The following is a 15,743-nucleotide window of genomic DNA, read 5'->3' as shown; positions in this document are numbered from 1 at the left end:
GATTCTTTCTGGAAACAACATAATCGCTGTTAGTCGTTTGAATTCCATTTGATTTGTTCGAGCAACAGCAACAAGGCTTCCCTTACCAATTCTTCTGCATGTGAAAAACGTATCACAGATGGTTCTATTTCGTGGGAAAAATTCACTGCCGATTTAAACTTACGAAATCTTTGATATGTTGCTCGTAAAATAAAATTGACTTCTAATTCTCAATCTTGATCATCTTCATGAGGTATCGCTTCGGTTTCAGAACCAGCCAGCTGGATTAAGGGGGTTCGGTGCACACAAATTTGCCAGAAAAAAGCACATTTTCAAATACTATGAAATTTTCTGCGTCTGTGTTCAAGGTTTTGTTCCACCTGTAATAAAAATATTTTTTTGAAATATCTCATTATAAACTGATAGTAGGCATAACACATGCTAATTTTTATCCATTAAAATGGAAAAATGACCTTTTCTCAAACTAAGTTTTTGTTAGAAATAAGGAACATTTTTCAAACACCACTTATTCAAATGTCTTGAAACTTTGTGTGTCTCTCAACACTATGGAGTTGCATACACTCGTGTGCAAAATTAAGAGAATTAGCACATTATGTCGAATTTCTGAAAAAAAAGCTAGTGGACAGATTTCAATGATATTTAGTGCGAATACACAGTTATAACAGAAAAAAAAGCACCATACAAAAGCCATAGTACACACACATGATTGTCAGTGAAGCTCATCATTGCAGAAATGGCCAAAATCCACGTTGCGAGATCGAACCGAAAATGATTCTAATATAGGGTATGGTCCCCTCTCACAGTCAGGCAGGTCGCGCAGCGCGACGGCATACTGGACACGAGACAGTTGAGGAATCCCAGTGGCAATCGCCCCCCCCCCCACCCAGCGAGATGCAATTGCCCTCCCAAGAGCATCCCAGACATGTTCTATAGGGTTTAGGTCAGGAGATCTAGCTGGCCAATCCGTACGCCGAATATCCTCACTTTCCAGATAATCGTTGACCAGATGAGCCCGATGTGGACGAGCGTTGTCGTCCATGCACAGGAACCGAGGGCCAACTGCGCCTCTGAAAAGTCAAACATAGGGCTCTAAGGTCTCCCCTCTATAGCTCCTAGCAATCACGGACCCTCTGCCAAACACATGGAGGGGTCTGCGGCCGTCCAACGTGATGCCTGGCCCAGACCATGACACCTCCACCACCAGAGTGTTCCATTTCCCCATCACTCCCACATCCATTTCCGGGATGTGGGAGGGATGGTATCGGGTACCAGGCTCTCTCCAGATGAGTGTACGTCGAGAATCAGTGTCCAGGCTGAATCTCGACACATCTGTGTAGAGCACGGTGCCCCACTGAAGTCTGGTCCATGGCTGATGTTGTCTGCACCAAGCTAAACGCGCTCTCTTATGTGCTGCCAATAGTAAACCGTGAAACTCGTATTCCAGTGGCAGCATGCAGCTCACGTGAGAGCTGTGATGCTGTAGCAGTCCCGCGGCGCCGTGCTGAAAGTGCCAAATAACGATCCTCATCGGTCGTCGTGACTCTTCGACGACCTTGTGCAGGTTTTCTCGATATGGATCCAGTGTCCTGAAACTGTTCACTGGACGTGTAACATCGAGCTCTGTAGCCACCTGCGCTGGTAATTTCCCTGGATCCAATCTACCGACGATTCTCCCTCTCATTCCGTCATCTATACGTTTGTGGCTACTCATTTCACCTGTGTGATAGCTTATAAAATTTACCAAAACTCTTGCGAGAAACACAGCGAATGTCACCGAGGAGTACGAGCACACGAATCGTGGAAAACGCCTCGTGCTCTTATCATCCCCTCCGTAGTCACAGCTCCGCCCACATGCACGTGTAACGATTACGCATTTGACACTGAATATTTGCATACTTCTTCGGTGGCCTTAGTAGTGGGAAAAGGGGGTTACTGGAACAAAGGACTTAGTACAGTCAAGGCTAGGACCGGAAAAAGGCGCAAAAGGCGTTCGATGTACGCATGCGCGTCAGGTGCTTCTTGGGGGGGATTATTCATAGGGTCCTTGAACTTCGGGAATATATTCTACAGGACTTTTTTTCATACGAAAATTATAATTGATCCGTTATAAAAGAATACCCAATATGATGTTCTCAAGAAAATCGCACCTGTCCCCTACTTTCACTTTCGGAGAAGATCGTTATGCACCTGTTCACCCGGGGGACGTTCTCAAGAAGGTGCACCTTGCTCGACCTACTTTTACTTTCGATATTGAACACCTGTTAACCTGTGGGAATATGGGATATACTTTTTTTTCAAGGGGGACGTTCTCAGAAGATGCACCTTGCTCGACCTACTTTTGCTGGCCTTTCCTTTGGATATAGAACACCTGTTAACCTGTGGGAATATAGCATATACTTTTTTTCCAAGAAAACTTTCACCGCTGACAAAAAGCCACTTTTACTTTCGGTCCGAACACCTGCTAACGCACTAGCATTCTCATATTAAATCACTGCATTTTCTTCCGCAAGCGGATAACGCCAACTACCTATTTATACAGGTGCTACCCTCATTTTCAGTTGCTTCATCTGCTGCTCCTGAAGTAGTTCCACGTCTTCACGAACTCTCGTGTAAGTAAAAATTTAATATTTCTTATATTCTATTTTATTTTCGTTTTAAATAATTATAGATAGACGATAAAATATTTTTCATTATATTTTCAGTTATCTGCCATGGAAACAACATCCAGCAAGGATACTATGAACGCCGTAAAACGTGTTCAGAAGGAAGATGAGACCAACTCGATGAAACGTCCGAAAATAGCACCCAGCGAAGTGAGCATGTTTCCCGTATGTGATGGCGTACACCTATCGGTAGTCATCTTCAAAAATACTTTAAAAGTTCACTTACGAATGTTTGAATCTGGTGGAGATGGATCCCTTATCCCTACAAAGAAAGGGATATCGATGACGCCCTACGTATTTGAGACCTTACGGGAGATGATGTCGAATGAACCCCGAAAAGTATTCTTTTTTGTGGTATGCGAAGATCTGTTGGTGAAGTCAGACGGAGAAAAGGTGTTGCTTCAACCGATTTACAAAAAAGAAGACGGTACATTCAATACGGCTAAGAACTATATAACAATCTACCGCGATTGTTTCATGAAGTTAGCTGATCCGGCAGCGAAGTGCTCGTCGTATTTAAGACGTGTGAAGTGCATCGACTTCATGCAGGATTGCATGAAGAAAAACGGATCATTTTCAGAGACCGCGGATCCTGAAATTGCATATGCTGAAAAACTCAGTGACATGCTCGAGGAATGTATCAACGACATCTTCCAATGTGATGGATGTGATCTTGATGCCCCGGGTCAGAGTTCTCATGATTGTTTAAGCCAATCTTTTGACATACGACTCGTGCGATATTTCAACCGGGCGTTCGCTAAAATTAACATGAAGAGTATTGCTAGGGATTTGAATGTTCATCCGAACTTTTTAAACAAGTTAGATTTTGAAAACTTTATTTTACGCGTGAAGGACCTCTATTCACGTAAAGATCCCCTACCCTGTTGGATGCTATGAGGGAAATAGCCCCATCAACTTTCTTCTCCCCCCCCCCCCTTAGGTGAATAAAAACCCCATCCGCTTGATGAACTCTCCTCACTTGAAAGATGTCGGATCTTAACGAAGATTTTCTGGACTTTGGCATACCTCTTGACGAACTGAACGCGTTGTGCGACTTCTACGAAATCGAAGAACATTTTAGCGAAGTGCAACCAGACTTCTTCGATACACCGTCTTCTCCGAAAAAGCAGAAAGTTACTGTAAGTACTTTTGATATTATTACTTCAAATTTATTTTACAATTAATTCTAATTAGTATATATTATGTTTGGGTTTGAAGAAAGACTTGATTTTGAAATGTTTAAATTTTCCGGTTCAAATACAGGGATTTTTCTCTAATACTGGATTACACGTTACCCATATGGAAGACTGGTTGAACTCTAAACATTAGATCCAACCCAGTAACATTTTAACTTTCACAAATCAGAGTTCAAATAATAGGAAGAAAAAAAAATTTTCGTAGAATTTATGAAATTCTGTCATTGTGCATTTGAATCAAAATATTTTAATAGACAATGAATTCCCAAGTTTCTAGAACATTGCAAAGCATTGACGGTTACTATATTATGTATCCAACTGAGTATAAATTCTCTTATATTTTATTGAACAATAAATATTTATCAACACCGAAAAAAGGGTTTTATAATGGGGAGGGGGCTAGTTTTGATTCAAAATAATCATACTTTGGTCACATGAGATCTGAAGTATTTGGGGGGGATATCATTATATATAAATTGATTTTGTGTGTGTATATATTCTCTATGGAAATCTACAATTTTAGATCGATCGTCGTCAAATTTTGCATATGTACCAAATGGGACCCGACTTAAACAATAGGCTACTTTTGTCAGACCTGGGTAAATGGGTTAAAAACTGTCTGGCAACAAATGGGTTTTGGGTCTCAACAATTACTTTCAGAACGTTTACTTTGGTTACCGTGGTTCCCTAACAATACGTTTCAGATATGCCTTTATTAATGGTTTGTCACTTCTGTCAGTGTATGTATAATAGTTTATGCCTTTATAATGGTTTGCTACATTTTCAATACTCCCAGTAATGAGGCTTTTCGAATAGACGTTATAATCATCATCGCTTTGAGGACCTGGAAAATGGTGATCCTCATTGAAATCAGTGTTAAAATTGCTGATTTTACTATAGAAATGCAGAAATTTAGTGGGGTTTTTCACCACATAAATCATTTAAAAAATTGTATTGAATTCTCAAGTTTTGAAATATTGAGTCCGTTTAGAGATACGAAGCCCAAAAAAATTAAATACGAAGTAATTAGTCGGGACTATTTTCGAGTTGGATATTCATGCAATAACATTGCTTTCAACTTTTCATTTATATCTTCTCAAGCATGAAAATTAATGTCTCCGTTAATATTCAACTGCATAAATTCATATAGTTTAAGTTGTTTTTTAAATTAATTATGGACCCATAAAGTGCATCGAAGAAATTCCACAGCTTTAACCAAGCATTTGCGGAAGCTGAAATAGGCAGATGGATAACTTGAAGTTCAAAAAGAAGGGTCGAAATACCTAGCTCTCTTTAAGAAAGGAAAAAAAATATATATATACATTTCTACGTTTCTGAGTCATCATATTGGTTAACTTAGACACGGTTTGCATGTCCCTCAAAGAAAGAGGGAGATATCAAGTGATCCAAAAAGCTTCATTGAAGAAAACCCGGGCAACGTCGGGTATTATAGCTAGTATTTTATGAAGCGCAAAACTTTTCCGGATTGACGTTTGTTAGCGTTAGATTTTTCTACTCGTTTAATCAAATCTATTAGACATATTTTCAAAATTCGTATTTACCCATTAACGGAGAATAACAAAAATAATGAGGATACCACTTCAGCCATTTATTGACAAAGGAAAAAATTAAAATTTCGAATGACAAATTTCCATACCAACCGGCGTTAATGGGTTAAGAAACGAAGTAAAAGTTTTATAAAAAAGGACCGGTATTTTCTGGTAAACCAAGATCTGATCTTGGAGAATGAACTCCAATGTTTCCCTAAGAGTTTTCCTGTGAATATTACTTCAAAGTCGCTTATATACTCAGTGACTCAAATCGATATGCTATATGAGAGATGTGAACAACTTAAGAGTTACATTAATTGAGAACAGGTCAGAAATATTTTTTTCCCAGAAGAGAAAAAACTTAAAAACCATAAATCAAAATTCCACATTTTTATGCATATTAAACAGATAATAATTAACCATGTCTGCACAAGGCAACTTCAGTATGGATAGTGAATGATATGTCTGACATAAGAATCGATTGAGATAAAAATCACATAACGATAAAATTAATGTCTTTCTCCCATATCGTCAACCATGACCGTTTCTTTCATTATAGTGTTTGATGTTGCCATTTAATCTTATGGGTACCTGATGTTTACGTATTTTGTTTTTCCATAAGACAACTATTTTTATTTATATGAATAGTGTATTATTTCAGATAAAATGAATAGATTTTTTGTACCCACTTCGTCAGGTATTTTATCTGTTTGTATTATTATTTCTCAGACGTTGTTGCATTTCTACTTTCAGGATGCGCAATCGAACTCTCATGAACAAGATGGTTGCTTGCCAGACACATCGAAACAGACGGTAAGTAATCAAATTTATAGATTACTGAGGAAAAAACATAAACATATGAAAGGATTCGAGAATTTTATTATTATTTCTCAGACGTTGTTGCATTTCTGCTTTCAGGATGCGCAATCGAATTCTCATGAACAAGATGGTTGTTTGCCGGGCACATCGAAACAGACGGTAAGTAATCAAGTTTATAGATTACTGAGGGAAAAACTTAAACACATGAAAGGATTCGAGAATTTTATTATTATTTCTCAGACGTTGTTGCATTTCTGCTTTCAGGATGCGCAACCGAACTCTTGCAAGACTTGTGGTAAGGTGTTTAAAAGGTTACATGATTTACGTCGACATACAAGAATCCACTCAAAAGAAAAAATTTTTACTTGTAGAAAATGCAGCAGACGCTTTTCCCGAGGCGATAACAGACGAAATCACGAGCGGCAATGCTTTCATGGGGCGGGTGCTCCCCCAAACCAACAGGAAGATGCGTTGAACACTTTCACAGTTATAGTGATAGAACCAACTTCCGATAACGCATATGACCCCATTCTTTTCTTTAACGAGGTTCGAGTCGAAATACAAAACATCATACTCCGGGAAGTAGGTGTGAAAAAGGCTCTTAAATTTTATATTGTGCTGAACGTTCTCTTCTCAAGAAGAACAGAATCCAATGAAATTGAATTTATACAACCTTTTTTCCGCTCGAGAGTGGAACTCATACATTCTGAGGATGAACTCGGTGATAAGATAGATTCAGCTATCAAAAAAATTCTGTCTTCGCTCGACGAGTTTACAAGAATGGGCAGCGGGTGGGTCTTTGATAAGGTTTTAAAATTAGACCTGAATATAGCTGCCTACAACCCATTAGCAGCAGCTTCTTACTTACCCATACCTCCATCAATCGTGAACAGAAAAGCGATTATAAACATCTCAAACACGGATAATAAATGTTTTATTTGGAGTGTATTAGCAGCCCTTCACCCCCAAGACGAGAATCCGCAACGAGTATCAAAATATCTACAGTTCGAGCATGAGTTGAACATGGGTGGGATAGAGCTCCCAGTCAAAATAACCCAAATAAATCGCTTTGAAGAACAGAACCCACACATTTCTGTCAATGTCTATGGGTTAGCGGATAATGAAATCTTCACGATGAGGGTGACAGAGGCAACCCAACGTCTTCACCACGTTGACTTGCTATACATATGTAACGAAAATACCAGTCATTACAGTCTAATAAAAAACATGAGTAGGTTGTTATCCCCTCTAACTAAGCATAAAGGTGCTCGGTTCTATTGTCCTTACTGTCTACACAGGTTTTCTAGAGAAAATTTGTTGGTCGAACATAAAGAGTATTGCAAACCTCACGGTCTACAACGAATATGTATGCCTAATGAAGATGAAAAATGGCTTAGATTCACTCAGCACCAGTATCAGCTACGTGTTCCTTTCACGATTTACGCTGACTTTGAGTGTATCTTAGAGAAAATTTCTTGCTGTACTCCGAACCCAACACACTCATCCACTACCCACACAGAAAAACATGTACCAAGTGGTTTCAGTTATATTATAGTAGGCCCTGACACCACACTTTATAAACCCCCAGTGGTGTATAGAGGAGAAGATTGCGTGCAGGTATTCCTTCACATGCTGGTGAAGGAGAACGCTAGCATTCAAAACATTCTTAACACCGTGAAGCCCCTTAACATATCCCAAGAAGACGAGAAAAAATTTCAGGATGCTGTTGTATGTATGACGTGTGAGAAACCGTTGGGTGGTGATAGAGTTCGACACCATGACCACATATCGGGTGAGTTCGTTGCAGCGTTGCATAACGCGTGCAATTTACAGCTGAAATATTCTAACCATGTACCTGTAATAATACATAATTTGAGAGGGTATGACAGTCATCTAGTCATGCAGGCGGCAGGGCTCTTCAAAGATCAGGATATCTCAGTCATCCCTAATAATTTGGAGAAATACATTTCTTTCTCGATTGGGGATTTACGTTTCTTAGACTCATTTCAATTCCTACCGGCTTCTTTAGATAAGTTGGTTGGCAATCTTACCCGTTCAGATTTTCGATTGACTGACAGCATTTTCGAAGATGCTGACCTACTTGTGAGGAAAGGGGTGTACCCGTACGAGTACATCGACTCGTTCTCTCGATTTTCAGAGACTGAATTACCACCCCGCGAAGCTTTCTTCAGCAGTCTAACTGGAACCGATATAAGTGTGGATGATTACACTCATGCACAACTCGTATGGGAAAAATTCGGCATTCAACATCTCGGTGATTATCATGACCTTTACGTAAAATCAGACGTGCTTTTACTAGCAGACGTGTTCGAACGTTTCAGGAACCTTAGCATGAGCTATTACAAAATTGACCCTGCGCATATGTATACAGGCCCTGGTTTGGCTTTTTCGGCATGTCTGAGGATGACCGATATTAATTTGGAACTTCTCACAGACATAGACATGCATTTGTTTTTTGAATCCGGTATTAGAGGAGGTGTTTCTATGATCACCCATCGTTACGCTGAGGCTAACAGCCGATACAGCGAACAGTTTGAACCCAATCAACCGACCAAAGAAATAGTGTATTGGGATGCAAATAACCTTTATGGTTACGCTATGTCCCAATACCTACCATATTCAGGTTTCCGATGGTTGAGCACAGAGGAAATATCTAACATAGACATCGCAAACGTTCCCGAGGACTCTCCGAAAGGCTATGTCTTAGAAGTCGGGCTAGAATACCCCAAAGAACTTCACAATGACCATAACGATTATCCGCTAGCACCTGAAAACATGGTGATAACAGAAAAGTTGTTTTCAAACCATATGAAGAGCGTGTGGGGGAAAATTAACCCGGAGGGGAAACCGTCCGAATGCACAAAGCTAGTTCCCAATTTATACGACAAAGAAAACTATGTAGTACATTATCGCAACCTCCAACTCTACCTCACCCTCGGTCTCAAAATAAAATATATAAAAAGGGTTATAGAGTTCAATCAAAAACCGTGGCTGAAACCGTACATTGACTTTAATACCGAACGCCGTCAAGCAGCTTCGAACGATTTCGAAAAATCGTTCTTCAAACTGATGAACAATGCAGTATTCGGGAAAACCATGGAAAACCAGCGGAAGCATGTTAACGTAAAAATTGTGCATAAGGAGAAAAAAGCTAAAAAATTAATTGCATCCCCAGCCTTTGAAGCCTTCAGAATTTTTAGCAATGGATTGGTTGCCATAAAAATGAAAAGGTTAAAACTGAAATTAGTTCGTCCTATGTATGTGGGTTTCGTAGTTCTGGACGTGAGTAAAATCAAAATTTATGATTTTCACTATCGGTGGGTTAAATCACGGTTCGGAGAAAAAGCGCAACTTCTCTTCACCGACACAGATTCGTTAACGTATGCAATCGAAACCCAAAATCTACACCGCGTGATAAAATCCAACATGGACGAATTCGACACTTCCAATTTTCCTCCAAATCACACCCTTTACAACCCTCATAACAAAGCAGTGCTCGGGCTGATGAAGGACGAATGCCCCGGTGACCCCATTCTATCGTTTGTCGGTCTTCGTTCAAAAATGTACAGCATTGTTACGGCTAAGGAAAACAAGAAAACGGCCAAGGGAGTCAGCAAAACCGTTTCCTGCAATCAACTGCATCATGAGCTGTACAAGTCTTCGCTTTTCGATCAAGTGCGGTACAGACATACGATGGTAAAAATCACGAACACTAAGCACCAACTCCACACAACCATGGTACGAAAAGTAAGTCTTTGTCCCCTTGATGACAAACGCTATATATTAGATGATGGGGTTTCAACATTAGCTTATGGACACCACGCGATTAATCCCCACGGAGAAGAAGAAAGTTGATGTAACCAACAGAAAAATAAATGCTTATTGTACATGTTTCTAAACGATTGTGTGTGTGTGTTTTTTTTTTTTTAACAACAGGAGACACAATTCAGAGAAGAAAATCTTTATTTCCAGTACGTTTTTTACAACTCAAGCCATCTTTTCATATATTTTTTATTTCTTATGTAATAATGCGGTAAACTTATCTCGTATAAACCTTGAAGAAACTCTTTCTCACCCGGAACAGGTTTCTTTTTTTGAATGCTCACGACACTGGATAACAGTTCGGAAATATTTGTATTATCTATCTCCACCCCTTTATACACAAGCTGACCGCTCGGTGACCATTTGATAACATTTGGGTAATCTTTAAGGTGACTTATAATTTTTCCCGATATTTCACGGTGAGATTTCGGTAAATTTAACAATATATCAGATGTTGCACTTTTCTTCAACGGCGGTTTACTGAGATCGCGCATTTTAGGTTCTTCTTCTTCTTCATCGAAACGGTCGAGTGGCGAATTGTTTCCTAAGGCAGTATTCCTCTTGTTCAAAATCTGTTGATAAAACTTTATTTTAACCTCGTTCGGTAATTCACTGTTCAGTATCTTCGCCATTTCAGTATCTAGTTCCGTAAGCTGCGGCTCTTTAATAACATGGCGGTTCATTCTATCTTCTGGAACAAGTACCATAACTTTTTTAGCGAATTCCATGTCCTATCAGACTTGAAATCAAACCGATTGCAGCGGGTAAAAGAACTTGAAGGAAACCACCTTTTTGTATGAGGATCTTTCTCTTTTTATAAAGAGGTGTTTTCCTCTTTGCTAACGTACGGAGCAAACCTTTATACTTTTGAAGTTTAGCTTTTTGGAGGGTGGATATTGGGATATTACCATGCAGTAAATTCAATGCACATTCACAAACGGTTTTGATGTCAGAATTTGGTAACCGCTTCAATAATTCTTTACGTTGTCTTTGAGGACATCCGCTTAACAATCTCAGCACTTGTTGCTTCCTCGCGGACATATCGTTGAATAAATAGTGTCGCTGACGTACCCAGTCTTTTAACGTCTCGGTTGATAGACATACTGCGTTTGCGTGGGTAACACGTTGGTGCGTAAACGCATTTTTTCATCCGTTTCTTGCCTAAGATCGATCGATAAATATGAATACGGAGATTTCGTTGCATCTGCGTAACTTTCTTCGAAAAAATTTAATTTCGTAGGATACAACTGTCTCCCCAAATGGGTGATTTGGTTCAAATCCCTCCGGTTTTTAAACAGGAAAATATAATGCGCGTTTAGCGTTATTTCCCGCAGTTTCTTATGAAAGAAATTCTGAGTTACAAAGATAACCGATAAATTTCGATGGTGGCTATACTTAGTAAATAGCTTAACCATTTTCTCTTCTCCCGATAACTCTGACATAAAATCATCGAAAATCAGTAAGGCATTGGAGACTCCCTCGAAATTACAATCGTCTCGGAATTCAACATCTCTAATTTCCTCGTGCAGTGGCTGAGATTCTCCGTAAAACCATATCACGCGTTTCGGTAAAGGTTTGATAAGCCTTTCACGATGTTCGAGCAGACCCTTTAAAAAATATGTTTTCCCGCTACCGCTTGCACCTGCACAGACGGCAGTGAATGGATGGTGTAACGTTAACGGTTCCATCGTGAAAAATGATGAGACATGAGTTGTGCAAATCAATTTTATTAAAAAGAAAAGTATTTTCTTACAAAGTTAAACACACGTAAATCGTTGTTCACATTGAAGCGAGATACAATAGAATTCATACTTTCACCCATACATTTACAGTACACGTAATAAATAACATAATAGCCACAAACTTGGGTATCAGCTGACTGCAGCGCCACGTCATTGTAGGTGAGTCGTTGATATCTTCTCAGAAATTTCGTGATATTACCTTTCTGAAAGTTTGAAGGATGTCTTCCGAATGAGTCAAAAAACTCCGCGGTCAAATTGTCATGAAGATATATAGCCAACCAATGTGTTCCAACTCTGCACTGGTATCTGTGTTAACGATCAGAGCTGTAGGATAATTTCGTATTCTCGAAGGCAACGCGTCACTAGCGTAAACGTTCCTGAAAACTTTTTTCGTTTTCGGGTCTCTGCGGAGTGCTCGACGAATCTGTTCGGAATCCATCAGCCAGAGAAATCGCACAATACACTTCTCGATTTTGTTATCTCTATAAGGTTCTGAAACTCACCATATATGATTACCGAGATGGTTTTAGGTAGTGCTTTCGCAAACTTTAGTTCCACACGTAGATTACTATGTTTCACCAAGTGTAAGTGTCCGCAGTCGCTCTGGTCGGGGAGTAGGGAGAAACAAAATAGAGTGTAACCACTATGAAATTCTTCTCTGGTTATGTCTATGCCACGATCTTCCTCGACTCGAAACAGGTTATTGTAGGCTCTTACGGTGTTTCCGGTCTCAAAGTTAGGCTCTAGGGGTTTGTGGGGGACTGGTCGACCATCAACATATACGGAGACGAAGTTGAGATCGTAATGCTTGAAATCGAACGGGTTGCTTCTAAATGTACCGTTGAAAGATTCATTGTCAACTAGGCCGATGATAACTCGTTGAGGCATTGCACCCAGATACACATTGTCTTGGACGAATGACATGCTTCCCTGTGCCACAGAGTAAACCTTACAAAGTACTCTATTGATAGGGTATTTCGCAGTGGTCTTCTCCAATGCTTTAGCATGCCCGATGGCAACAGCTGGGTTAACTCTCACCTTCCTTACAAAGAGGCTGGCATGATCTATGTGCACGTTATAATCAGCTGTCGAGGATATTAGAAAAAACGATGGCTTCGAACGCACTAATCTAAGTTTAACATCTACCAAGTTGAGTAACAGTCTTTGTTGAAAAAAAAGTGAACAGTGTACTCTTCCCAATAGGTCGTAAGATCTGCTGTTTGCAATGTGTTTTGACCGCTCTTTCATACCTTCGTTATTTTCGTGGTCGGCCATGGAACCTGCAGTGTCCTTGTGGAAACCTTCCATAGTGAGGGGACCCATCTTCGCATCTCGACCATAGTTCAGCAAAGTTTCGATATAGGCTCTGTAAGGGTAGGTGTGAGACGAATTCGTGATATTCCTACCATTGAGAGAGACGTCCACTTGGGAGAAGAGGGAATGTAGCGGTAGATTCGCAGGAGAAACTAGGTCGGTATCAAGAAGTGGTTTACCGTCCTTCTTTGTGACCCTCAACTTGACGTGTAGTTGTGTGGAAGATAGGTCTATGTAATCTTCGGTGCTACCTGTAATGTTGAACTCAATCGGACCGTCTTTAATACTGGAAAGTGGGAGAAATTCAATCCATTCTCCACCTTCTATGGCGGTTTGAGTAGGGGGTAAAGCGAACAAATCTACTTCGCTTTTGAGACACTCGGGTGAGTTTGTCATGATGAGAGCCATCTTCTCAATCGAAAATATCGGGTGCTGTTGCCTTCCTAGCTTTCTTACGAATGACGTTTTTTCTCGCTAAGCGTTTCCTTTTATGTCCTCCGAGCATTGTTTTAACTTTCGTAGAAGCTTTATCACTCAGCAAGCGACCAGCCTCTTTTGCTCTTTCCACCGCAGCTGTTTTCAAATCTCTACCTTGTACGACGTCATTGGCAAAATCTACACCTGACCTGAGAACCTGACGGCCAAGAGCCTTCGCTCCTTTTTTGAACAAAGGCATAGCCGATCGGAAAAGGGAGCTGAATATTGAACCGAAACCGTAACCCCGTTGCAGTGGTATACCCTGATAATATCCAAGACCTTGACCCGCTTGGTTGACGTAATAATCAGTTACGCTATCTATACAACAGCGATACGGGTGGTAAGACATCATAAATGTTTCAGTCGGAAGTGGAGTTTAACTATCACCTTCCCACGTTCAAATGACACGAGATGACCTGTGTGCGTCCTTATATGAATGTGAACTGTTTCAAAACTCCTTCGGGCTAGAGGGATGTAGTGACCCCTCTCGAAGGCTGCGTTGACGATGTCGCCATCGTGTCCTTCGGTTTTTACGATTCTTAATAACGGGGCAAAGGTGTTGCCGACAATCTGCGGTTCGACTATATCATAATAAACGTACAACAGATGAAAGTCTAGTTTCGGATCAGCCGTGAAAGGCCCCTCTATCATCATTCCTTTTATCTCACCGGGTTCAAAACCTAGATTCTCTGCTATTCCTGTATGTAGAATTAACTTAGCACCTTTCCTCGTAGCCACCTTCACTTTTTTCGTGGTTTTGTTGAAAATCAAATCAATATCTTCCTTTCTAAAATTTCTCGTCATCACCTTAATCAGGTCTGTGGTACTCTCGTAGAAACCACAAGGGATGACACCTTTTTTTATCACTCCATCTCCAGAATTAAATTCAAAGCTGTTAGACCGTTCCGTTATGTTGTGGAAAGAATGGGGAAATATCAGCTCTGATAGAGCTACTTCCATATCCGAATCAAACTCTAACGCGCTGGGGAGTTTTGTGACGAAGTTGGAAAGGGTGTTATCAGGAAAGAAATTCATGCTCGAATCGCTTGGGAGCGTTAAGTAGAACGAAGCCATCTTGTTGAAATGAGTAAAGATGGATTGAGTCGCTGTATTTATATCCATGATATAAACTTTTCTGGATAATGCATCCACTTTACGAGTAGCTCTGTTTTACCTTGCCTCTTCCTTTTTCTTAGAATTTTTTCTATAGGAAAGGTGTCTTCTAGTGTGGTCTTCGTCATTTCATGTTCGTAAAATGTCCCTTTAATTTTTTCACCCATCAAATCTTTTAGTCTGTAGACGGGTATCTCCCTCGGTATGTATTCATCCACCACGAAAACTTCATGTGTAAAATTAGACTCGTATCCCTTTTCAAAAGGGTGTTTCGTACGAGAAATACGAACCTGGTCACCGATAAAAAACCTTTGTTTTACTTTTTTAACCTTTTTCTTCCCATAGAGGTTGCCCCACACCCTCTTTTCGTTTTCTTTATTAACTTCGGTAGGACTCATCATTATACTCCTGTGAAACTTATTATTATACCCAAAAACCAGATCTTGTAACACGTCTATGTATCTATGCGTGTTATTTTCTGTGAAGTATCGCCACATCCTCGATTTCAGCGTTTTATTGAACCTTTCTGCTATCGCAGCCTTTGTGACGTCATCCTCTGTCGTAAAGAACTTGACCCCTTTTTCCTTCAGAAACTTTTGGAAGACCTTATTCTTGAATTCGGTGCCTTTATCCGTTTGCAGAACATGTGGTTGCCTTTCGACAAATATTTGATCAAACGCTTTCACCACGCTCCGCCCCGTTTTGTCTTTGAGCGGGATGGCCCAAGCATATTTAGACAACACATCAATACACGTTAAGATATACTGATAACCGTCGTTGTATTTTACCAGGTTTCTCATGTCAACTAAATCAGCCTGGAATTGTTGATTCATTGCACCAACTATAATACGGTTCCTGGGGAACTTTTTTCTTCTTTCACGATGGAGTGTGTAAGATTTTTCCCCTTCTAACCACTTTCTTATTTTTGTTCGAGAAAATTCCCCTTTTAGAGCTCGATATAATGGTTCGACACCACCATAACTACCCTCACTCTTCGGATTTCGGTATACATCTTCCATTTTTTTT

The 15,743-nt window shown here is 40.1% G+C and overlaps 2 protein-coding genes across 2 annotated transcripts; one reads left to right on the top strand and one right to left on the bottom strand.

Moving 5' to 3' along the window:
• Window positions 1-2,490: 2,490 nt before the first annotated feature.
• LOC149075681 (uncharacterized) lies at window positions 2,491-10,152 on the top strand. Its single transcript, XM_089243169.1, has 5 exons — window positions 2,491-2,609; window positions 2,703-3,802; window positions 6,163-6,222; window positions 6,328-6,387; window positions 6,493-10,152. Exons 2-5 carry the CDS (start codon window positions 3,650-3,652, stop codon window positions 10,102-10,104), a joined length of 3,885 nt encoding a protein of 1,294 aa, XP_089099295.1. The 5' UTR covers window positions 2,491-2,609; window positions 2,703-3,649; the 3' UTR covers window positions 10,105-10,152.
• Window positions 10,153-12,251: 2,099 nt separating this feature from the next.
• LOC149075680 (uncharacterized protein F54H12.2-like) lies at window positions 12,252-13,535 on the bottom strand. Its single transcript, XM_089245473.1, has one exon. The coding sequence runs from the start codon at window positions 13,533-13,535 to the stop codon at window positions 12,252-12,254; it is 1,284 nt and encodes a 427-aa protein (XP_089101599.1).
• Between the last annotated feature and the right edge of the window lie 2,208 nt (window positions 13,536-15,743).

This window comes from Pholcus phalangioides, unplaced genomic scaffold, assembly GCF_987345545.1.
Source record: "Pholcus phalangioides strain wild (caught in Gottingen) unplaced genomic scaffold, Ppha-v1.0 ptg000015l_1, whole genome shotgun sequence".
NCBI lineage: Eukaryota > Metazoa > Arthropoda > Arachnida > Araneae > Pholcidae > Pholcus > Pholcus phalangioides.
Note: the sequence above shows the minus strand (reverse complement) of the source record. Positions and strands in the feature narration are given on the sequence as shown.

Bases quoted from the DNA above. Each gene is read 5' to 3' on its own strand.
- LOC149075681 (XM_089243169.1), top strand. From the start codon at position 3,650: ATGTCGGATCTTAACGAAGATTTTCTGGACTTTGGCATACCTCTTGAC. The intron at 3,803-6,162 runs GTAAGTACTTTT...TTCTACTTTCAG, and splicing joins CGAAAAAGCAGAAAGTTACT to GATGCGCAATCGAACTCTCA. The intron at 6,223-6,327 runs GTAAGTAATCAA...TTCTGCTTTCAG, and splicing joins CAGACACATCGAAACAGACG to GATGCGCAATCGAATTCTCA.
- LOC149075680 (XM_089245473.1), bottom strand. From the start codon at position 13,535: ATGGCTCTCATCATGACAAACTCACCCGAGTGTCTCAAAAGCGAAGTA.